The following is a 25,772-nucleotide window of genomic DNA, read 5'->3' as shown; positions in this document are numbered from 1 at the left end:
CCCAGGTAGTGTACGGACATTAACAGTTAGCCCAGGAGCGAGTTATAACTGAGCTCCACCCATCCAACAAGGAGAGGGGTGCATTATAACAGTGGATCAATAAATACAGTATGTGTGTGCTCTGCTGTGATTATTTTTTTATGATTTGTGATCATGTGTAATTTGTTATATACGAGTGATATGTATGTATGTTATCATATTCTGTTCTATTCTGCACTTAAACATTGATTGTATATACAGTATATGTGTACAATATGGAACTGTCTATGTCTCTGTTTCTGTCTGTAAAGTATTTTACTTCATGCAAAATGTTTAAAACAACATTTCCCCAAAGGGACAATAAAGCCATTATGTTATTGTTTTTTGTTAACTTGTTACAACATAAATTCAGAATATTTCTTATTTTTTTTCTAAGTTTCTTATGTCACTCACAGTTCTTCATGGCTGGAGTCTGGTTCCCCTGAATGTTTAAGAGGAGCAGATGATGGAGTGTAACATTTCACCAAACTTATCTGTGACTGTGTGTATTATTATTTTTATATTTTTTTTTCAGTAAAAAAATAGTCAAAGTTATCTATGTGGAGTGTCTCTGAGCTCTCTTATCTCTTTTCTTTTCTTTTTTAAAGGTTTTTTTTCTGAGTGGGGCAGTCCCACTCATATTTGTACATTTTATTAGACAGATACAGTGAAGACAGACAGGAAAGTAAGGAGAGGGTATGTCAGCAGGACATGGGCATGTCTACACTGTAGACCGTGGTGCTAGACCACTGGACCACCCCAGGCCACGAGCTCTCTTATCTCACATGCTAGCCCAGCAATATAATCAGGAAATTCCTGGACATACAGTACAGTAAGACGGCAGACGGCACCTGGCGTGGACATGATGTCCAAATGTGATGTCCTGTCCCTTGGTATACAGGTTTACCAAGCACTGAGGGTACAGTTTTAAATGGGGTACCTGGGACTTGGCAGAATAAAATGAGTACCAATGATCCCCTGTAATGCTAATTAGAAATTCTCTACACTTTTAATCTTAATGAAAAGCTTTATTAATCATCGCCCAGGAACATCGAACCATCTCTCCTGAGTCGAGGCGGGGAATTCAAATGGCTTTGAAGTTTGGCCTGGGTTGAATTAATTCGTCAACTTATGTTCAGTTATGGGGATGAATTGAGATTGTGTGAAGACAATTTTATCCACCTGTTGCTAAAATACATCTCTTTAACATCTCAACTCATTTGGGATGGATCTCGCTACATCCCTGATGCATTTGTAATGGAAGCAAGCATTCATAAAGCCACTCTTGTTGATTGGAATTAATTCATACAGGCTATTTATGTGCATTGTTTGGGTCCAATGAGGCTATAATAAATGTGATACACAAGTAAACACAAGCAGGGTTTCAATTATAGGGATCGTCCAGACTGATAGCCTAGCATCTCGTCATAGCAGGTGCCCAGGAGGGTATTCCATCAACGTTGCTAAAGGAAAATCCAGGCTTATTCTGACAAGTCTCTTGAGACTTATCAAATGGAATCCAGGCTTATTTCGATCAATCTCGCAAGACTTGTGAAAAATAAGCCTGGATTGTCCTTAAGCGACATTGATGGAATACCCCCCAGGTGTTCTCAGCCTTGTAATGTACACAGTCTATGAAGTATAGCTACAGTTCATATAGCATATAACTGAATAGCTTTATATGAACTTATACAGAAAATCAAGTCATCCCTATTAAGTCTCCCTATAATAATCGAGATATAATATAGATATATTGGTAACACCACAATCATTTTCATGAATAAGGATTCATAAACGTTTACACATGTTTCTAATTGCTTAGTATTAATTAAGCCTATAAATGTTTAGAATGCTTATACATATTTGTAGATTTGTGGAACACTTCCTCTGAGCAGGCGCTGAGATTCATAGTGCCTTACTGAACGATTTATGATCTCCTGCCAGCAGAGGGCAGCATTGCACTTAGTTGTTCTTGTTCCTTTGAGGCTATCTCTGAAGAGATGTGAATGATCTAAAACACAGACGTCATGGCCAACCTTTCACCGCCACCTGAATGATTCATGGCCAACCTTTCACCGCCACCTGAATGATTCATGGACAACCTTTCACCTCCACCTCGTTGGTTCATGGCCAACCTTTTACCATAATCTGATTGGTTCGTGGCCAACCTTTAACCATAATCTGATTGGTTCATAGTGTAGTTTTATACAACAATAGCCAACCTTTCACCTCCACCTGATTGGTTCGTGGCCAACCTTTCACCTCCACCTGATTCATGGCCAACCTTTCACCTCCACCTGATTGGTTCATGGCCAACCTTTCACCTCTACCTGATTGGTTGGTGGCCAACCTTTCACCTCCACCTGATTGGTTCGTGGCCAACCTTTCACCTCCACCTGATTGGTTCGTGGCCAACCTTTCACCTCTACCTGATTGGTTCGTGGCCAACCTTTCACCTCCACCTGATTGATTCATGGCCAACCTTTCACCTCTACCTCATTGGTTCATGGCCAACCTTTTACCATAATCTGATTGGTTCGTGGCCAACCTTTTACCATAATCTGATTGGTTTGTGGCCAACATTTTACCATAATCTGATTGGTTCATAGCCAACCTTTCACCTCCACCTGATTGGTTCGTGGCCAACCTTTCACCTCCATCTGATTCATGGCCAACCTTTCACCACCACCTGAATGATTCATGGCCAACCTTTCACCTCCACCTGATTCATGGCCAACCTTTCACCTCTACCTGATTGGTTCATGGCCAACCTTTCACCTCCACCTGATTGGTTCATGGCCAACCTTTCACCTCCACCTCATTGGTTCGTGGCCAACCTTTCACCTCCACCTCATTGGTTCATGGCCAACCTTTCACCTCCACCTGATTGGTTCATGGCCAACCTTTCACCTCCACCTGATTGGTTCGTGGCCAACCTTTCACCTCCACCTGATTGGTTCATGGCCAACCTTTCACCTCCACCTCATTGGTTCATGGCCAACCTTTCACCTCCACCTGATTGGTTCATGGCCAACCTTTCACCTCTACCTGATTGGTTCATGGCCAACCTTTTACCATAATCTGATTGGTTTGTGGCCAACCTTTCACCTCCACCTGATTGATTCAATGCCAACCCCTTCACCTCCACCTGATTGGTTCATGGCCAACCTTTTACCATAATCTGATTGGTTCATGGCCAACCTTTTACCATAATCTGATTGGTTCGTGGCCAACCTTTCACCTCTACCTGATTCATGGCCAACCTTTCACCTCTACCTGATTGGTTCATGGCCAACCTTTCACCTCTACCTGATTCATGGCCAACCTTTCACCTCTACCTCATTGGTTCGTGGCCAACCTTTTACCATAATCTGATTGGTTCATGGCCAACCTTTCACCTCTACCTCATTGGTTCATGGCCAACCTTTTACCATAATCTGATTGGTTAATGGCCAACCTTTCACCTCCACCTGATTGGTTCGTGGCCAACCTTTCACCTCCACCTGATTGATTCATGGCCAACCTTTCACCTCCACCTCATTGATTCATGGCCAACCTTTTACCATAATCTGATTGGTTCGTGGCCAACCTTTCACCTCCACCTGATTGGTTCGTGGCCAACCTTTCCCCTCTACCTGATTGGTTCGTGGCCAACCTTTCACCTCCATCTGATTCATGGCCAACCTTTCACCTCTACCTGATTGGTTCATGGCCAACCTTTCACCTCTACCTGATTGGTTCATGGCCAACCTTTCACCTCTACCTGATTGGTTCGTGGCCAACCTTTCACCTGATTGGTTCATGGCCAACCTTTCACCTCTACCTCATTGGTTCATGGCCAACCTTTTACCATAATCTGGTTGGTTAATGGCCAACCTTTCACCTCCACCTGATTGGTTCATGGCCAACCTTTTACCATAATCTGATTGGTTCGTGGCCAACCTTTCACCTCCACCTCATTGGTTCATGGCCAACCTTTCACCTCTACCTCATTGGTTCATGGCCAACCTTTCACCATAATCTGATTGGCTCAAGGCCAACCATTTGCCTTTATTTGATTGATTCAGCAAGCCAAGTCAAACATACCCTGGAACAATGTGGCTGCTGTAAAGGAGACACACAAAGACTGATATCACTGCATTGTAAAATATTTATTTAAAAACTATTCTGATACATTCTTGGACATATAATCATCTTACTATTCCAATAGAAATAGAGAGGCGGTATTATAATTTGAAAGAAATAAATATATATATTTTTTCAACATACATTTACATAAATATAAATGTTGATGAGCTAATTATTTCATAATGAGGGTATAACAGTCTTCATGGGTCATGGCTCATCATTCCAGACTTAAGTCAATGATGTTTATACATTCTGAGGAGGCGCTTCTATTGGAACAAAGTTAGTTTGATCTTAAAACATCATAACATGAAAAATGAATAACAATAATGATGATGATAAGGATAATAATAACATAATATTCTATATAATAAAGTCATTCTCTTTAAGTAATTTAAAAGGTAATTCAATTTCAAATGCAACTTATGTAGTAGCCTACCGCATAATCTGCCACACTGCCTTGAAATATCAAAAGTCTAAAAATGCTTTTGGAGTTGAACCCTTGATCATTTTCCACATAAATCTCACAAAAGAAGAGTGCGTGTGTGTGGGGAGGGATAGGACGGACGGACATGTTAGCTTCAACTCATTGTATATACATACTCATAAGTATAAACATTTCCTTTTCAAATGTGAATGTGGAGATAGGTAGTTCTCATTGAGGCCCAAGTATAGGATCGTCCTGCAAAATCACATGTTTTGTCTTCAGTGAAGATGGATACACAACTCTGGTTCTCCAGGACAGGGTAACAGGATCGTCAATTTGATTTCAATTCAGAAAGTGTTTTTTTGTGTTTTTTTGTAAACTGTAGGTGTGAGAACATTCTCTTTGCAACACGTGTACAGCCATAGGCACCTTACAACAATGTAAGGTGCTTAGGACAAAGGCAACTGGTTGTTGTGAGCTGAGCTGAGTGCTTCTGTTGGGTCACTGATCCTTCTGCAGAGAGCTATAGTACTCTGTCAGAACCTTCCAGGCCTTCGGGGCCATGAAGCCGTCAGGGGGCATCTCTCCGCTCCGCGCCATCTTCCTCATCCTGGTCCCGGAGATGAAGTCAAACTCAGCATGTCTGGGAAAAGGTAGAAGGGGTAGAAGAGAGAGAATGATGGAAGGGTAAGAGAGAAGAGGTGTGGAGGAGATGAGACATGGAGAGGGAGGAAGACAGACAGAGCAAAAAGGAGAGGGATGATTCCGGAAAACATTCCATGTGCTGTACAGCCTTATATTGACAATCTCCTGCTGTGGGTCCTAGAAAACCACTCGTGATGTTTATAAGGTTCTATCTCCATTTTTGGTCAAAATTGAGTTTTTTTTACATAATCTGATCCATTAGGTGTTTATTAATGCCTGTGTGGTGTTTAAAAAGTTGAAATGTTTTTGAAAGATTCCATCTCACAAAACATAATGGAATGTAAAAACGTTGACGCTCAATATCTCTGAACTACCCTAAACGGAGATAGAACCTTATAATTCTAAACTCACCCACTATTTAAATACAATAAACGTTCAGCTCACCGGTCCTTGTCATAGAAGTCCATGGCGCTCTTGGTCTTATTGTAGGCAGCCACTCTGAAGGGGATGATTTCTACTGATGTGAGGCCTGGGGCCATAGTGAGGACCTTCCCTCCGTGGGTGGGCTCATACATGTCCTGTTTGGTCTCTGGGTGGGGCATTCCCGCGGGGTCGCGACCTACGATGTAGAAGTTAGCACCTGCTATCATCCTAGCCCGGCAGTGCCATTGGACCTGAAGAGACGAAAGAGACGAAAGTCACAGAATGGAAACGTAAACGTTGCGAGAGTGAGCGAGATCCAAGATGCCGCCGGCCATGGCAGCTATGGCGTTACTGTTTGTTGTGTATAAACGCACTTACTGTAACGCCAAAGCAAATTCCTATATGTGTATGCATAATGGCAATAAACGTTATCTGAATCTGAATCTGAAGTTTTCATTAATACACATACTTATACATACATGGCTGTATTTGCATCCATCTAAAACACACACCAACACACGCAGGAAAGAAATGACTAATATTTATTCTAGAAATTAGAATACTATGAACACCCTTTGTCTCTCCAGGACCAGGATATGTACGCAAGTGACATAAATAAATATCCTAGTTATTGCCATTGTTGGCCATTACACTGTAAAGATTCAGCTGTGGTTCATTTGTGCCCTGATCAAGACCACGTGGAGCAATATTTTTCTCAGCATGATTCGAAAATCCCTCAGTTACAGTCTGCTAGCGAGTACCACCAGCATAGCACATCAAAAAACTGTATATAATATGAGCTTTGTTTGAGGAAGTCAGTAGAATGCAGTCCAGGCTGTTTTTAACCCACACATACCTCTGTAGGACCAGCATACATCATGGGCGAGGGGAAGATGGCTACGATGGTGTTGGCCGGGTCCAGTACGCCCTCCTCCAGCACGGCGGCGTGCTGCTTCATACGCCAGTCCAGGGGGACGTCGTCGTCTTTGGTCCAGCCCCCCAGCGGGTGCAGCAAGAGGACGGGGGTCCGGTAGCCCTTCTCCAGGAGACGCCGCCTGGTATCCTGCATCAGGAGGGCGTGGCCGTTGTGGACCGGGTTCCGCAGCTGGAAGGCAAAGATAGCATCTGAGGGGGAGGGGGGAGGGGAAGTAAGATCAATGGTGTTGTAGGTTGTTTACCTAACTTAACTGCCCGTTTCCGTGAGTCTTCGTACTAGTTTGATGACACTAGGACAAACCAAACAAAATCTGTTTGTCGACTGCATCCTGTGTACTCATTGTGTGACTATTGCGATTACTGAGTGTCAGAAGTGGTGCAGGGATGTCTTGGGTAAACTCATACTTAGACTGTAATGTTTTTTGGGGGCATTTCTGCTTAGAGATAGATTCATGGCCAACCTTCTGATCAAGATAGTAGAGATTGACAGGAAGGATGGGTGAGAGAGAGAATGAGGGATGACATTCAAGATATGTTGAGGGGCCGGAATCGAATCAGGAACCTTGCGATTATGTGGTATGCACATTCATGTGCTATGCCACAAAAGCACCCCACTTAGACTGTATGTTGAGCAGTGGAATTAGTTTCTCTATCAAAGGAAGACATTGCTCTCTTCACTGTATAGTATCAACAGTAGTATAGTAGTCAACAATTGATCATTTCGGTATAGGCATAACCAGGTTGAGATGGTAAACTCAGTCACTCAAGTTAAAATACCCCCCATTTGTGTCATCGAATTGCTAGCTTTTTGGTGGCTAGCTGGTTTCCAACTGGTATTCTGTGATGGTCACATGTGTTGGGAATAAAGAGGATGCAGGTACGAGACTTGTGCGTGCTCAGCGTGCAAGGAAGCAATACTGATTGCTGCAGCGTGGTGTATGTTATTGATATCATATTGATATTGGATGTGGCATATACTGTAAATATGACACCCAGAGACTGTCCATGGTGCAAGCAGACATCAACATGCTGGCGTCCAAAACAAAGCAAAAATGACATCCGAAACAGAGATCATCAGTCCTCAATATGCAATAACCAAAAATAGGTAAGCCAATGCGCAGAACTTGTATGGTTTGTTTGTGCATAGACACATGTGTAAAACTCCAAAACAGTCAACCCAGCCTGAGTGCAGAAATCATAGCTGTGTGCAGGAGACAGTTCACTCTTCAACATCGTACAACAAAAGGGTGTGTCTCAGGTACTTTATAACACACAAACGAACAATTCCACCATGCACATCTTAATTTACCATGGTACTTTTTGCATCTGGTCCTTTGTGAATGTTTCTGGAAAACAAATTATACATTGCTGCAAACATCTTAAAATAACTTGACATATTTTTTTTAATCAGATATCAAACCTGTTTGTAGCTTCAGTGAATGTTTTATGTACTGGGTTATTGGCCTGGCTCAAGATCTGTATGTGCTTTAGCCAACATATCTCTGGCGTGATAGTACTATACTTTATAGCATTGCTATAAGTCACATTTTTAAATGTTATTTTGTTTATAGTTAGTTATGTTTTGGTGTGTACAGGGGGGTATTCCATGAATGCCATTAAAGGAAAATCCAGGCTTATTTTGATGAATCACGATCATTTCAGTCCGAGTCACGTTCCCTGAATGTGATTGAAAGAAATCGCTGCTGAGTTACTGTAGTATATTTTACTTAAACACACACATGCATGGACTGTATATGGTATGGGCCTGTTCTCCTGACAAGGGGGGTTTATGACACCTTGTAAACACATCCTTTGTCTCAAGGGCCATATGTTTTTGCCTCAGGAAGTGTTGTCCTTATATGGGCATTGTTAGGATGACTTGAACTTGAACTTGAACTGTGAATCTGCCCTGAACTTTAACCTGGAATGACTTTTAGGCCAGGGTGACATCATCTTGGGGTCTCCTCCAGCTCTCTCTCTCTCTCTCTCTCTCTCTCTCTCTCTCTCTCTCTCTCTCTCTCTCTCTCTCTCTCTCTCTCTCTCTCTCTCTCTCTCTCTCTCTCTCTCTCTCAATCATCCCAGCAACAACCAGACCTCCAGCTACCAGCTCTCATATCCTGTATACCTGTACTTAGTTTAAATAAATAGTCTTAAACTGCTCAGAATTATATTCTTCATTTACTAAACCAACAAGAAGAAACCACATTACCATGGCAACGTATGCCTCAGAACTAACCTGATACCTACCAGGTGAACTGTCAAGATGAAGTCAGATTTGTGTCAAACATTTCTAGCAGGCAGGAAACAAAATCCTGAAAGATAGTTCCATCAAGTGTCTTTTTGGAAACATTAGGTCCTACCTAATGTGGTAAACATTGATTTGTGACAAATGTGATAAATGTGACAAAGCATGAATTTACATTTTACTTAAGTTCCAAAGAACGTAGCTAATGAAAATAAGTCTTAAATCTCAGTCGACATTAACAGGCTTTTTAAACTAATCTCTGATGTAGTTATCAACGTATGTGATTCCATGAACGCAGATAAAGGAAAATCAGGCTTGTTTTGATAATTCGCGATCATTTCATTCTGACTTCCGTGTCGAGTTACCATGGCAATTTATGCCTCAGAGCCTACCAGGTTAACTGTCCAGACTGAGTTAGACGCGTGTCAAAAATGTCTAACAGGCAGAAACAAAATCCGAAAGACAGCTCTGTCAAGTGCCTTTTTGGAAACATTATGTCAGACCTTTTTAGATAGATTGATAGTTTGATAGATAGTTTGATAGTTACATTTTGATAGTGAAAATGTTTAGATTAGATTCAACTTCATTGTTATTGCACAGTACAAGCATCAGACAACAAAATGCAGTAACAAGTGTATGTCAGAAGCGTGAATCGAACCCCTGTTTTAAAAGAACACTATGATCTGACGACAGAGGCTAACTCTGTCCTCCTGTTGATCTGCTGCTAATATAACCACAGTAGTGAATGTTCATGTATTAAACCTGAATTGGATTATTGGAACGTGTTCACACACAATTGAGATTAGCTCGAACCAGGCCTTTTCAGCTCATCGCTGATGGAGTTATCAATGCACGTGGAATACCCCCCAGGTGTGTTGGTGATGTTTTCTATTGAGTGTAATGTGTATTTATTATGTCATTTTACCTGGTTTAACCAAAAGTTTACAATTTATTTGCCAACTGGCTGATTTCCACTAATGTAAATATTGAAATGTTGATTCATGTGCACTGCCGGGAATTGGATAAATAATTAAATGAATTAAAATAAATAAATGCATCCATAAATAAATAAATAACAGCTCACCTGCTTTCATTTCTTTGAACTTCTGCTTGAGCTCCCGTGGGGTCAGACGGTACTGGTCCAGCCCGTCGTTCCATCTGATTCGCTCTAACACTTCAAGTTCACCCCCAACCAACCAATCACCTCCCTCCATCACCATCTGCAGAAAGTGTTGGATTTAGAGAGATGAATGATGATGTAGATAAAAATAAAAATGGTATGGTATATGGACTGACTTATAAAACGCCTTATTTCCAAGTGCTTTAAAACGGCCTCTCATTCACCCATCAATGGCGGCAAGCTACCATGCAAGGCGCTGGCCCGCTCATTGGGAGCAATTTGGGGTTCAGTGTCTTGCTCAAGGACACCTCAAGGCCACACATGCAGCGAGTCGGGGTTCGAACCGCCTACAGCCAGGAGGTAGCCAGCCTGGTGGTGTCAGTTAGGTCTACTGTACCTTGATGTAGGGGTGCTGCGGGCATGTGGTGCCCCACTGTCGGGCGCAGCGTTCCTCCTTGCGATGTTGGTAGAACTCTGGGTTGCGTAGAACAGCCACACAGGAACCCTGGTACTCCAGGGCGACTGCAGCGCAGCCATCCAGGCTCTCCTTCACCTCTGTGGTGACGGGCAGCACGATGGGGACGGACAGGTTGATGCAGCCGCCTGAACCACGAACCAGAGAGACCATCATATTAGAAGTCATGTTGTGATTCTTGTTCTTCAAATTCTGGTGCCATGAGTCATTTTATAATCATTTTGCGTGAGGTCTAAAACTCGACAACTCAACGTGCTATTAATGTTCTAGCAACTGTCTTCATTTGAAATAAGTGTTATTGACTGAGGCGAGTGGAGATTATGTGCAGAAGTAAGAAAAAAACGAACTAACTGTGTGTGCGTGTGTGTGTGTGTGTGTGCGTGTGTCTGTGCGCGCGTGTGTGTGGTTCTTACCGTCCAGGAGGCTGGCGAAATGCAGGACCTGCAGGAACTCTCTCTCCCTCATGAAGCCCTTCAGGGGGGTCGCCCAGCCCTCGGCAAGCACCTGCACCCACTGCAGATCCAGCTGAGCATCACAGGAGTGGGGACACATGAAAGTGACATATGACTTATGTCGGCAACAATCTCCTACTACATCATTCGTACAACCTACCAGAATTCCTCATAACTCACAGAAATAATTTCCCCCATTCATCTTTTTTTTAAATGTTTTTTATTATTATAGAAATGTTGCTGTTATTTCTAAATGTCATTAGTTTTATTTTATTTTATGTGTGTGCATGTAGGTGGGCAAATGTATGTATGTATATATGTATGTATGCAGATGTTCAGGAGGGAAAGGTGTAGGCTACATGACATCTCGTGACATTAGAATTATAAGGTTCTATCTCCATTTTTGTCAAAATTGAGTTTTTTACATAATCTGAACCATTAGGTGTTTATTAAAGCCTGTGTGGTGTTATTTTTAAAATGTTTAAATGTTTTAGTTAGTAATTCATAAAATACGAAGGTTCCATCTCACAAAACATAATGGAATGTAAAAACTTTGACGCTCAATATCTCTGAACTGCCCTAAACGGAGATAGAACCTTATAATTCTAAGATCACAATCTTTTATATTTGAAGAAAAAAAAAGAAAAAAAGAAAAGACAAAGAAACTCCATGAACATACAGCAATGAAACACGTATAGATGGGACTAGGAGACGGCAGATGGGGCTAGTCAGTATGAGAGGGACGGGTTATTTGCTACCGTAGCAACATTTATAACAGCAATAAAACCAGTTGTTGCCAAGTAAGAGAATAAAACTGTAAGCAGATACATTTTTTAAAGGATTGCCATTCTTGATCTTGATTCTTGATTCTTGATGTCTTTACTCAATGCATATACAGTACGTGACGTTAGAATGGAATGGAATGGAATGGAATGAATGGAATGGAATTTATTATTTATGTAGACCAGCTCCTTCCCTTCTTGTGATTTTTTTCTAAAAGTGTTTTTTTTTCTCCCTTTCCTAACACCAGGGGAGCCACCCCTCCTAAATTTCGTTGTTGGGTACCTGTACTGTAGCAATGACAATAAAGTCCATTCATTCATTCATTCAATTATAAGGTTCTATCAAAATTGAGTTTTTTACTGATCCATTAGGTGTTTATTAATGCCTGTGTGGTGTTATTTTTAAAATGTTGAAATGTTTTAGTTAGTAATTAATAAAATACAAAGGTTCCATCTCACAGAACATAATGGAATGTAAAAACTTTGACGCTCAATATCTCTGAACTGCCCTAAACGGAGATAGAACCTTATCATTCTAAACTCACGATATGGCTCACTTGGATAGATCTTATAGCCTTTAGTGGTATCCGCTCAGCTCATTAGAACACCAAATACAAACATGAGAGATATCAGGAGCTTATCACGTGTACAACCTGGCATCCGGTCCAACATCGACCCGTTTCCCATTAGGTATGTTATAAAAAGATATGGAGCCGTATTGGAGAGATGGATTACCTTGGTGATGCTGATGGTGGGCAGCGTGCTAGCCTCAGCCTGGACTAGCTTCAGCTTGTTCTCAGGAACAAACAGTTCGTTCACCTCCTCGATGATCCCACTGGGGACAATACTCTGTGTATGGACAGAGGACAGGGGGAAACGTGATGAGACGGTAACTGTAACCAGGGTATACAGGAATCTTGAGGTTAATTTCAATACCTTTCTAAGACTTTTACCGCCACTTCGAGCTGTAACCGTTTACATCAGTGACACCTTTAACTTAACAGTTTGAGTTTGCAATAGACTAGACCACTATCATACAAAAAGAATTTCCGGTTCATCTTTGTTTTTTAATAAAACTAATACATTCACAAACTTTTACTAAAAGTTTTTAGGACTCAAACTCTTTGGACAGAGTCTAATTCAGAAAAATACCTACAAAATTCAAGACCTCATAAAATCGTGATGAGACTTTTTAATACTTATTAAGGGTCTTGATTTTCCCAAAATGTATTTATCAACTTTTAATACTTTTCAAGATACCCTGTGTAACATTATTCTGTATCCATAGGTGATTTGTGTGCACTTGGTTATTAAACAATTTTACATATGAGATGGGGTCAATTCAGTTTCAACCCAGTCAGTTTAGGAAATTGAGATTTGATGAATTGAGAAAATAATAATAATATATATAATAATATATTCCATTTAGCTGATGCTTTTATCTAGTGACTTACATTGCAGTGAGTGCATACATTCAGTATATATAGTCCCAGTGCATACGTTCAGTATATATGGTCCCAGTGGATATCAAACCCACAACCTAAGCGTTGTTAGCATCATACTCTACCAACAGAGCCACGGAGGGTCAAAATATCCTATTGTGATCGAGTTCAATTCAAATGTGCAAATGGAATAGTCACATTCAGTCAAATGGTGCAGTAAATGAAAACTGCTGGACTTCTTAGAAGATACAGGACCAGTCAAACGTTTGGACACACCTTCTCATTCAATGGTTTTCTTTATTTCTTTGATTATTTTCTACATTGTAAATGAATACTGAAGACATCAAAACTATGGAAAAAAACATATGGACTTTTGTAGTGTATTGAATATGTTTTATATTTTAGATTCAAAGTAGCCACCTTTAGCTTTGATGACAGCTTTGCACACTCTTGGAATTCTCTCAATCAGCTTGGTGTGTGTGTGTGTGTGTGTGTGTGTGTGTGTGTGTGTGTGTGTGTGTGTGTGTGTGTCAGTGGAAAAGGAAACTGTGAACACCGCCCAGCATTCTCTTCTCTAGAATACGTGGGAGAAAACCACAAAAAAAGCAAAAGGTGGCTACTTTGAAGAATCTAAAATATAAAACATATTCTGGTTTGTTCAACACTTTTTTCTTTACTACATAATTCCATATGTGTTCTTTCATAGTTGTCTTCAGTATTAATCTACATAGAAAATAACATATAAAGAAAGAAAAGCCATTGAATGAGAAGGTGTGTCCAAACGTTTGACTGGTACTGTAGTTCCAGAGAATGGAAGCGGGTTTGTCATGTTCACCTGGTCTCTAAGCAGCTCCACCACCTGTCGGATGCACTCGTCGACTGTCATCTCTCCTGTCTTCAGCTCCAACTCCGACCCCTCGGGCTGCTCGTACTCTGCGTCAATCCCAGTGAAGCCTGAGAACAGAGTAGCATGTGTTCCAAAGCATGCCCCGTTCATTAGCATTTGTACACAGACAACACTCACACGCGGAGATTTGACACAGAGTGGAGATGATGTTGTTTGAATATGTGTTACGGTACATGTGGGAATACGGTACATGTGGGAAAACTAGGGGTAGGTTTAGGTGCTACGTCGACTTGGTACATGCTGGCATGTCTAACCCTAACCCTAATCCTAACCCTAACCCTAACCCTACCCCTAACCCTAACCCTAACCTTAACCCTAGCACCCTAGCACCTAACCCTAACCCTAGTTTTCCCACATGTACCGTTATCCCACATGTACCGTAACATATGCATGACATTTTGATGTCTGGATCACAAATGAGTAGTAATTGAATAGAAGAAAATGTTGATGTTACCTTTGATCTCTCCAGCACGGGCTTTCTTGTAAAGTCCCTTCACATCGCGACTCTCACAAACCTCCAGTGGGGCGTTGATGAACACTTCGAAGAAGGGCAACCCCGCACTTTCATGAATCTTCCTCGCCTCGTCACGATCCTTTACAGAGAATAGGAAAAGATTATGTCAGATGATCTCTTCAATGTACGGATACAAAGACTACAATTCTTGGGTTCAGGTTCATTAGACATTGGCATTGCAGCAGAAATACAAAATCAATAATATAATAAGCAGGATATAAACAACAAAATCAATAAAAGAATAAGCAGGATATAAGCAACAGTCAACAATCACAATAGCTGTATATACAATAGCGTCAATAAGATCTTGAAATATTCTTGAAAATGACATGACACACACTCAGGTGCGTGTAATTCACTGCTGTACCATCAATGCCATATCAATAGTGCTGAGAAAAAATATATATTTTTAGTTTTTGTTCTATAATGTAAGAAGGTGACATTTATGTTTCTCTGAGCCCCTTAAATCCCCTCATGGACAACTACATACATGACCCAGTAAGTCATTAACATAGTCATATGTTATTCTCACGCCTCCTTTGGGGATCTGGAGGATTTTACATTAGACGATCTGGTTTGGATTGAACTGGACGGAGCGATGGGAGAATGTGCTCGCAATTTCATTGGACGTTACATTCCAAGAATCCCCCCCTCCCCCCCACATGCCTGTAGAACGTTTTCTTGTTGTTATGTGCATCATCTTTTCCTTCAGGAGAGTTGTTGCCTATGCTAGCTTGCAACCTTGAATATGTTAGGGTTAGGGTTAACCTTGAATATGTTAGGGTTAGGGTTAGGGTTAACCTTGAATATGTTAGGGTTAGGGTTAGGGTTCATTCTGTTTTCTTTGGAGGTCCGACTAAGCAAGGTATTGTACTGGTTAGACATGTCACATGCCGTCACACATTTCGAATGGTTTTCCCCTGCTTAGTAGCACCGTTAGTTGTAGTGTAGCTACTTTCTGCAAAGGATTTTAGGTTACTGTATTGTGACGTTAGAATTATAAGGTTCTATCTCCATTTTTGAAAAAATTTAGTTTTTTACATAATCTGATCCATTAGGTGTTTATTAATGCCTGTGTGGTGTTATTTTTAAAATGTTGACATTTTTTGAGTTAGTAATTCATACAATACAAAAGTTCCATCTCACAAAACATAATGGAATGTAAAAACTTTGACGCTCAATATCTCTGAACTGCCCTAAACGGAGATAGAACCTTATAATTCTAAGCTCACGAGTTGTAGTGTAGCTACTTTCTGCAAAGGATTTGAGGTTACTGTATGTTAACAGGCATGCCCTACAATGTAAGAGAGTAACACAATGTGTCTGCCCAGTCCTGGGGTGGTTTCAGACCTTGGCGTAAGGGGAGATGAAGCTGGCGATGCAGACAAGGCCGGCGTCAGCGAACAGCTTGGCCACTTCGGCGATACGGCGGATGTTCTCCTCGCGGTCGGTGGCAGAGAAGCCCAGGTTCTTGTTGAGGCCGTGGCGGATGTTGTCCCCATCCAGCGAGTAGCAAGGGATGCCGTGGGACACCAAGTACTCCTCTAGGGCAAAGCCAATGGTGGTCTTCCCTGCCCCCGACAGACCTAGGAGGGTGTACAGATGGAATATGAATGAATGAATGAATGAATGAATGAATGGTCTTTATTGTCATTAATACAGTACAGGTACCATACAACGAAATGTAGGAGGGGGGGCTCCCCTGGTGCTTGGAAAAAAGACTAAAAACAAGAGAGCCAAGGGTAAAATAAAAGAGGGAAAAGAGCTGCTTTACGTAAATAAAGGCTATGTACACTATCTACTATACTATACTACTATACTATACAATAAAACACTGTGCTGTACTCTATGCTATGCTATAAATATCCTAACTTTTCCTATATCTGAACCTTATGTACACGAGGGTTGTCATATTGCACATAGTATTTGTTGCACATTCATTTAAAGTGTCGCAGTTAGCAGGTTTAGAATGTTCACAGTTGTATTTCAATATTGCACTTATGTTTTCAATCTAGTAGCTGCCATCAAATTGTAAACACACCTAATGTCTAGGTAATACACACCACAACCTAATAGGAACCAGAGTGCAGAAAGGATAGAGTGGCATGTTGGGTGGTTGGGTGGGAGAGGGATCATGGATGGATGGAGTTGTTACCTGTGAGCCAGACAGTACAGCCCCTGAAGCCTCCTCTGGTCCCCACCACCTCGCCTCTCTTACTCCTGCTGACATGGTGGGCCTGGTACACCACGTTGGTGGCCCTGTTGAACGTCTGGAATCACAGATGACCGCAGAAACATTACTGACTGATCTCTAATCTCTGTATCGGTTAAAATTCAGAGGGTGTAGGAAGTAAACACTAGGGATGGTCAATTATCAGCAGGTCTCTACTCCATAACGTTTTTGCCTGCATTGCTCACCTACCGATCCTCCTTCCCTGGAGGTTAGATGACCTTTTACAAATGAACAGTGCCAACTCCTATCCTCTTTATTTGTCAAATGGTAAATGGTAAATGGACTGACATATATAGCACCTTTTTTGCTGCTCCAAAGCGCTTTACAGCCTCTCATTCACCCATTCACACACCAATCGCAGCAAGCTGCCATGCAAGGTGCTGGCCCGCTCACTGGGAGCAATTTTGGGGTTCAGTGTCTTGCCCAAGGACACTTCGACATGTGGCCAGCCGGGGCTCGAACCGCCGATCTGCCAACCTTGTGATCATTAGGCGGCGACTCTACCTCCTGCGCCACAGCCGCCCCAAAGTCAAGAGACTTTCTCGTCTTTTCTAGTGAGACTAGAAATATAGCGTTGTGACTTCCGTTTTAGGGGTGTGAGGATATGAGCACAGAGCAGCGCCTTTTTCAACGGAATCTCTCTTATATAGTTTGCATATACAGTTAAATAATTATAGTGAAGTAGGACATCATGTACTATTATTAGCCAATTAGGACATGTACTACATATCAATGCAAACGGTTATGAGCTTGTGACGCCGTGATATGAGGCCCCTGTAGAGTCATCCAGTCAGACTGTAGCCAGACAGCCGGCGTCTAATGATCGCATGGTCAGCGGTTCAATCCCTGGCTCCTCCTTGTTCACGTGTCGAGGTGTCCTTGGGCAAGATAGGGAACTCCAAATTGCTCCCAAATGAGCGGGCTGGCGCCTTGCATGATAGCTTTCCGCCCATTGGTGTATGAATGTGTGTGTGAATGGCTGAATGAGAGGCCGTTGTAAAACTTGTAAAGCGCTTTCGAATAAGGCGTCTATATAAGTGCAGTCCATTCACCATTTAGACTGGGCATAAGTAAAGGCTGTGTGTGTGGACAGGGCAGTGCAGTGCTGACTGGTGAGAGCTGCGTTGGAGGGAGAGGACCGGGACAATGTGTCTAGTGTGCTGCAGCCTAGTGATGATGTGGCAGATCCAGTGCCCGCAAGCTCGCCCTATGCAGTGTGCACCCTTCTCCCTCCATCCACCCTCTCTCACTCTGTACCCCTCCTATCCTCCCACTCCCCTACTGCTTATAAACCACCCTAGCCCCTCCCACTACCCCACCCAGTGTGAGTTACACAGACATGGTCCTGTTATACTGTTAGGCTATAGCAAGACCCCCAACACACTTCAACACCCTTCTCTAAACAGACAATCCTCTCAATCAGACACACACACACACACACACACACACACACACACAACTTACATTTTGCACTACTGCTGTTATAATACTACCTTTGCACATACCTCGTAGCTCATAAAAGTACCTCTAAACCACTGTACTTATGTACTTACCTCTAAACCACTGGCATACTGTACCTATCACTATCATTGTCATGTTTTTATATCACTATTTGCACTTCTGGTTAGATGCCAAATTGCATTTCATTGTCTGGTAGTTTGTCTGGTAGTACTCTGTAATGACAATAAAGTTGAATCTAATCTAATCTAATCTAATCTACTAATTACTAACTCACTATCTGAAAACAGGAGGTGGAAATGAACGAGATCTGAGTGATTCCTTCTCACCCTCGCTGGGCAGGCGGCTGTGGCTCAACCGGTGGAGCCGGCGTCTAATGATCGCAAAGTCAGCAGCTCGCAGCGGTTCGAATCCCCAGTGGGCCACGTGTCGAAGTGTCCCTGAGCAAGGCACTAAACCCCTAATTGCTCCGGGGTCGCCTATAATGGCTGTGACCCCTTGCCTAGATGCCTCCTCTAGAGCATAAATGCGTTTCGTTGTACTCTGTGCAATGACAAACTTTGAATCCCATTCAAGGTTTCCTGCTCTGAGGCAGTGTTTGAGGTAGGATGGTAAAAGGTTAACTTTACGCACACACACACTCTCAATATACATTTGGTTATGTTGATGGCAAAGCACACACACCTGATGCAGTCATACATTATAGAACAATTAATAATTAATGACTGATTATCCAAAAACATGACGTGGAAAATAACGAGATGACGAAGTGTCAGCCTCGGGCTGTGTGTTCAAGGTTTTACTGCTCTGAGGCCGTGGTTGGGACAGGATGGTAAAGGTTAACTTTAACACACACACACACACACACACACACACACATACAGTATGTGTGCAGCATGCATAAAGGCAATAAAGGCAATTCCATGGCAACACGCCTTGTTAAGCCTCATTATGTAATAACTGCACATTATGTAACAAAATCCCAAAATGTAATAAAAAGTCACTTTCAATATGTAATAACACCGCATTATGTAATAACCTGCACATTATTTATTACATAATATGCAGGTTATTACATAATACGGTGTTATTACATATTGAAAGTGACTTTTTATTACATATTTGGATTTTGTTACATAATGTGCAGTTATTACATAATGAGGCTTAACACGCCTTGATTTTCCACTTGATTTTTCACTTTCAAAAGTTTACCCAACAAATCTTAGCAAAGTTGAACAAACTACACAACCTTATGCAGCAACACTACGTCTAACAACTCCAACTGAAGAAAAGAAAAATGACACCAAAAAATATTTACCTGAACTGTACTTCAAAGCTTTACCCTAGGGCCATTCAGGCCCTGAACACAGCAAAGACCTAGGTCCTAGGCCCTGGACAATCTAGACAATTTGATGGCAGCTACTAGATTGTAAACATAAGTGCAATATTGAAATACAACTGTGAACATTTCAAACCTGCAAACTGCGACACTTTAAATGAATGTGCAACAATACTATGTGCAATATGACAACCTGTGTGTACATAAGGTTCAGATATAGGAAAAGTTAGGATATTTATAGCATAGCATAGAGTACAGCACAGTGTTTTATTGTATAGTATAGTGGATAGTGTACATAGCCTTTATTTATGTAAACCAGCTCTTTTCCCTTCTTGTTTTTAGTCTTTTTTCCAAGCACCAGGGGAGCCACCCCTCCTAAATTTCGTTGTATGGTACCTGTACTGTATTAATGACAATAAAGACCATTCATTCATTTAACGTTTGGTTACGAAATAACCCTAAAATCTCCCTGTTTTTTTGTTTTTGTTTAATGTAACCACGTTCCCCCAAAACGGTTAAATATCTGCTCCAAATTAAGATTCAAGTATGTCTTCAGAAAGAGTGAGATGTTAGCTATCATACACCTTGAGTTTGAAAACATCTCTTTTGGTTCTTGAGCCACAGTAAGTTAAGAGCATTTACATCTGGTAACAGAATAAGACAAAATGGGTTCCCTACACAAATGCATAAATATAATGTCATTCTGCACATGATGTAGCTAAAACAGGGAAACAAGAAGAAACATAGACAAGAAATAAATCATAAATCTGTCTTTACAATGATTCATTTAATGTGATTTAAATCAATGACATTTGTGTCATTTGATTCAGTGTCTTTTTCTTCATTAAACGGTGACCCTGTGTCAGGTCTGTTAACAGCTCTGCCAAGGGAGTGAACTCTCTTGGTGTTGTAGCTAGTGCAGCCGGGTTTAGAAGCGGAAGGTCATGAGTTTGATACCCACTTAGGCAAGCTACTCTACCCCGTCGTTCACTACATTGGTGTAAGTAGGTCACACTTGAAAATGTAGGTCACACTTGAAAATGAGCCCTTGGGGCTCAATGTGTTTTTACCTGTATAAATAAAGGTAGTGGGATGGTGACCGTGTGTGACCGCGGGATAGTAAATATATATATGTTACGGTACATGTGGGAATACGGTACATGTGGGAAAACTAGGGTTAGGGTTAGGTGCTAGGGTGACTTGGTACATGCTGGCATGTCTAACCCTAACCCTAACCTTAACCTTAACCCTAACCCTAACCCTACCCCTAATCCTAACCCTAACCGTAGCACCCTAGCACCTAACCCTAACCATAGTTTTCCCACATGTACCGTATTCCCACATGTACCGTAACATATACACTATATAAATATAATTGTAGTGTAACAACCTGTATAAGGTTGGTTAGCAGCTCCACCAAGGGAGCTAATTCTCTTGGTGTTGTCGAGGTTTGTAAATGGAAGAAGGTCTCTTACCCACAGGGAAGGCTATCCCGCTGTTCACTACAATACCAAAATATACTAGCCTATACTTTTGCCAGCAAAAAACGGATTTGTAAAATAAAATACAAGTTGGCCTATGTCATGTGTAGAGACACACAAAGTAGTTTACCACTGCTTCTACTGTACATGTGGTCTAACATGTCTCATAGATCACTGTTAGTTGTTCAACTGTGGCTCATGGTACGGAGATGCCTTTGGTACAGTTTGGTGATAAGAATCTGTCTGTCTAGGCATACCACACCATATCAGTGCGCTCGTTCATGATGATGATTGATCCCTTGATGTCCTGTTTGTAGAAGTGGGAAACGTGTATGTCATCATTTTCTTTTAGTTATTTTTTCAGAGTTTCACTCATATTTTTCTTATTATTGACAGATACAGTAGAGAATATGACAGGGAGGATGGGTGAGAGAGAGAGAAGGGATGACATGCAGGATATGTTCCGGAATCGAACCGGCAACCCTGCGGTTACATGGTCAACGCTTAGTCCACTACGCCACCTAAGCGCATCATTTTCAATGTCATCATTTTCAATGGAAGTTACTTGCGCTCCCTATTTGTCTGATTTGCTGGCTTTCACGTTTTCCCCCTGTACTCAACAACAATGAAGTTCTGTTACTGATTTGGTAACACAATGAGCAGTTTAATCATGTATTAATTCATCAACTAAATTAAATAAATAAGTATTTGTTAGTGCTTCTATAGTTCTTATATAGAATAATGAATGAATTAATGAATGAATAAAGACCATTCATTCATTCATTCATTCTTACTTTTGTTAACTTTCACCATCATCGTTCCTCATGAGGCAGAGAAATGAGAAAAAATATCTTGGTAACAGAATGACCTGGAGACTGGCCAATGATTCTCAACCTTACAGAAACCATTTCCTATAAACAAAATATAAGTGTTGATATTAGTTGATCAGGGTCTATACTTGAACATTAATGAGGTTTACTGTTTTTATAAACATGATGAAACACTTTTTCTGGTAGATGTTTTCTTAGATGCTTTTCTGTATGTTTGACCAGAACTTGAACTTGTTGTTAACATGCGTAAGTAACATTTTGTTTATAAATGTTTCTATGTCTTGATTATGCACTCATAAGGGGAAAACCACTAATGTAAAAAGGGTAGGCGCATTAATATAGTTCTTTGTTTGGTACTTTTGAGTTTTCTGTTAAGATGTGTAAGTGACATTTTGTTTATAAAAGTTCAATGTTTTGATTATGCACTCATGGGGAAAAACCATACATGTAACAAGGGTAGGCGCATTAAGCCATGGCTTCAGCCTTCACCTTTTTGGTCCTGGTGTTACGCATTGTGACTGTGTACATTTTTTATATCTGTATTATGAATTGTATAAGGGAACAAAATAAACATTCTCAATCTCAATCTCTCAGAAGTCAAAGCCTTTGATTATCCCTATTTCTATGCTCAAAATCATTAACTGATGAAATATTATGCATTTCTGACTTAATTTCCCCAAACTATAGAGTCTTACCGTTCATTTGACATCCAATTTCAATTTCAAATGTGACTCCTTATGGCTCCTTCTAATCTACACAGTCCATCATTTCCCCATTATCATTATCCTTCATTATCATCATCCTTCATTATCCTTCCCTTGTCACACACTCACACGCACATGCAGACTGCATTTCGTTGTCTGGTACTTGAACTCTGCAATGACAATAAGGTTTAATCTAATCTAGTCATACGCACACAAACACACACCCACCCACACCCACCCACACACACACACACACACACACACACACACACACACACACACACACACACACGAACATGAAAAAAGCACACACACTCACACTCACACACTGGGAGTAGGCTATAGCAGAGAGAAAACACAAGCGGCACCATTCATCCATCCGACGCTGGCAGACACCCACCACCACTCACCCTCCCTGTGTGCCCTCCCCCCTCCCCTCCTTGCCTACTATGGTCCCATCACATCCCATGCTGTGGAAGCCTGTCTGCCTCCAACTCACTCCTTTGGTTCTTTATCCATCAATCTAGACATGTGTTATTCATGCTGTATTTCTGTCTACCTATGTCCACTCGCTGACCTTGTTTTCTCTCCCTCCCCTCCCCTTCCTGTGTGTCGGACTCCCTATTTCCTTTCCCTCTCTCCCTTTCTCATACACCCCCTGTTTGTCTACCTCTCTCTATCAGCTCCGCCCTCTGTTCTAGTTCTGGATCTATCTACCTGTGAGTTGAAGTTTATTATGGTTTATAGTGCTTCTTGACAAAATGATAATAATACAAAATACTAATAATTTAATCAGTAGGACAGGTAAAAAGGTGAGTCTTTAATCGCATTTTTAAAATGCACACTGTCTCAGATTCCCTAATATGGGGAAAAAGACCTTCCACCTGCTGTCCTTTTAGTGGTATCTAGGGATTACTCAATCTCCTACTCCAGAGGATTTTACTCTCTGCCCCACTCTCTATGATACTAACAGGCTTGGCTCTCTTTGTCATGATGTGTAATGTGTATTCCTGCATATTCTTTGTCATGCTTCAGCAGATGACAAAGAAGCTTGTACAAAGTCAAATATCCCATAAATCAAGCCAAGACCTGGACTAAATAAATACCACAATCAATAGACTCTCCATTGAATGTGCTTGCTTGGAAACTCAGCCCTTTCCTACCTGCAATGGTCACCGCCCCAAACACCTGCCCGTACCCTCCGCTCTTCCACCTCTGCTGGCTGACTGGCACCACCGCCTCTACGCCGATACGGCAGTCACGCTACCCAGGTCACGACTCTTTACTGTCCTGGCACCCAGCTGGTGGAACGAGCTTCCCACTGCTGTCAGGACTTCAGAGTCACTCCCTATCTTCCACTGTAGACTGAAGACCTCCATCTCTTCAGGCTACACCTTAACTGTCCTTCCTGAGACATCTACTTCTCCTCTACCCCCCCCCCGCCCAGGACAGTTTCCAAGTCTTTCAAGTCTTCCTTCTTCTAGCACTATGACTGCAAATGGCCCCTGGCCCGAGCATGGATGATCTTGTCCTGTTACTAGTGGATAGATGATTCAATTACTTGTCAAATGTATGTATTGTAAATCGCTTTCGATAAAGGTGTCTGCTAAATGCCCAAAATGCTAAATGCAATACAGATTAAATGTACATTAAATGTAAAGGTACAGAGGTCACCGCAGTTCTGAGAGTATGAGTGACACATTTGATCTGTGTTGCATTTACATTTTTGCCATTGGGTGTATGAGCTGAGGGGAGGCTTATGTTATGGAGGTGGACATGGAATACTGTTCCTTATTCATTCCATTACAATGAGCCCCGTCCTCCAATTTCTACCTCCACTGATCTGTATAGTAGAACGTGTTCACTACTGCTCCCGGGGTCAAGTTCAATGTGACATCGTTTATCTGAAGAGGATAACATCACAATCAAATACCCCTGCAACCCCTACCCCTCAGTCATCTCAATCTCCCGTTTCAGTGGCACTGCTTGTCTAGATTTGCAGTGTCAATTATCAGAATTATGAATTATGGCTATAATCTGTTATGTTTGCTACTAATTTACTATAAGCAAGGAATTATTAGATCAAAAGTAAAGTGTAAAGAGGCACATGCACACGCACGCACACACACACAAACACACACACACACACACACACACACACACACACACACACACACACACACACACACACACACACGCACAGAAACGCACACACACACGCACAGAAACGCACACAAGATGCTGGGAGTATCCTAGGCTGGATAGCGGATAGAATGAATGAATGAAAGCTTTATTTCGAACATGTGAAAAAAGAAATAGTTATAACAAGAAAAAACAAAACAAAAACAAGAAAAAACAAAACAAAACAAAAAACACTATTTACTTAACATGTCCGAAAATAGCGATTTATCTCGTCGACGGGCAATTGCACGGGTGATTGCATGCGACTTCTTATCATCGGTCAGAGGAAGAAAAATAAAACATAATCTCTTGAGACACTTTCTCCACATACAATCGCTATTATGCAACTTCTCATCAGGCAAAGACCTATGCAACTGTGTTCGATCAACCCGTTAGTGTCTCTCTGTCTAATAGCCGCACACCCGTTTCGATGTGGTACAATTGCAACTACTTTTCCATTTGCAATTGCAACAGACAGTGATGCATACACGATTCCTATCAAGACAACTTTAAATCAACGGTATTTAAAACAATCTTAAGCCTCTTATTAAAGTAGATCGGGGGAACTTACCGTGCGCTGCTTTTTGAGTTCTGACATTGTGCACGGGAGTAACCTCTGTATGTGGACTATGGAACCTGAGCAAAAGATCCGGCGAATGTACTGGGCTGCAGAGAGCTAGGGTTGCCAACTTTCAACGACAGTCAAGAACTAGCCCTGGACTTTTAAAAGCCTTCCAAGACACGTAGCCTTCCCCTGGCCCAACCTCCCAGGCTTCTCCTCCAGAGTCCAGGAATCTGCATATTGATGTATGGCCAGCCAATGCATTGACATCACGACAGAGGGGCTGAGCTTCGGAACCGGTGACTTTACATACTGTAGCAGTGACTGTAGGGGCCCAACAGACCATCAACCGGCCTTATGCAATGTCATCATTACATCATCATTGTTTTACACACCAAGCGCCAAATATTGAATACTCCTTCATCCACAAAACATAGCCTAGTGTACAAAGCCTTTATTTATGTAAACCAGCT

At 41.6% G+C, this 25,772-nt stretch overlaps 1 protein-coding gene across 1 annotated transcript; it reads right to left on the bottom strand.

Moving 5' to 3' along the window:
* Positions 1–4,189: 4,189 nt before the first annotated feature.
* LOC308174281 (bifunctional 3'-phosphoadenosine 5'-phosphosulfate synthase 2-like) lies at positions 4,190–25,335 on the bottom strand (the record flags this gene model as incomplete). The annotated part of the gene is made up of 12 exons (XM_080549355.1): positions 4,190–5,213; positions 5,660–5,889; positions 6,495–6,763; positions 9,904–10,039; positions 10,337–10,542; positions 10,828–10,939; positions 12,384–12,497; positions 13,926–14,044; positions 14,452–14,590; positions 15,862–16,097; positions 16,667–16,781; positions 25,309–25,335. 12 exons carry the CDS (start codon positions 25,333–25,335, stop codon positions 5,072–5,074), a joined length of 1,845 nt encoding a protein of 614 aa, XP_080405481.1. The 3' UTR covers positions 4,190–5,071.
* Between the last annotated feature and the right edge of the window lie 437 nt (positions 25,336–25,772).

The sequence above is a fragment of the Nansenia antarctica genome (assembly GCF_963989245.1).
Source record: "Nansenia antarctica genome assembly, chromosome: 19".
In the NCBI taxonomy this organism is placed as follows: Eukaryota; Metazoa; Chordata; class Actinopteri; order Argentiniformes; family Microstomatidae; genus Nansenia; species Nansenia antarctica.
Note: the sequence above shows the minus strand (reverse complement) of the source record. Positions and strands in the feature narration are given on the sequence as shown.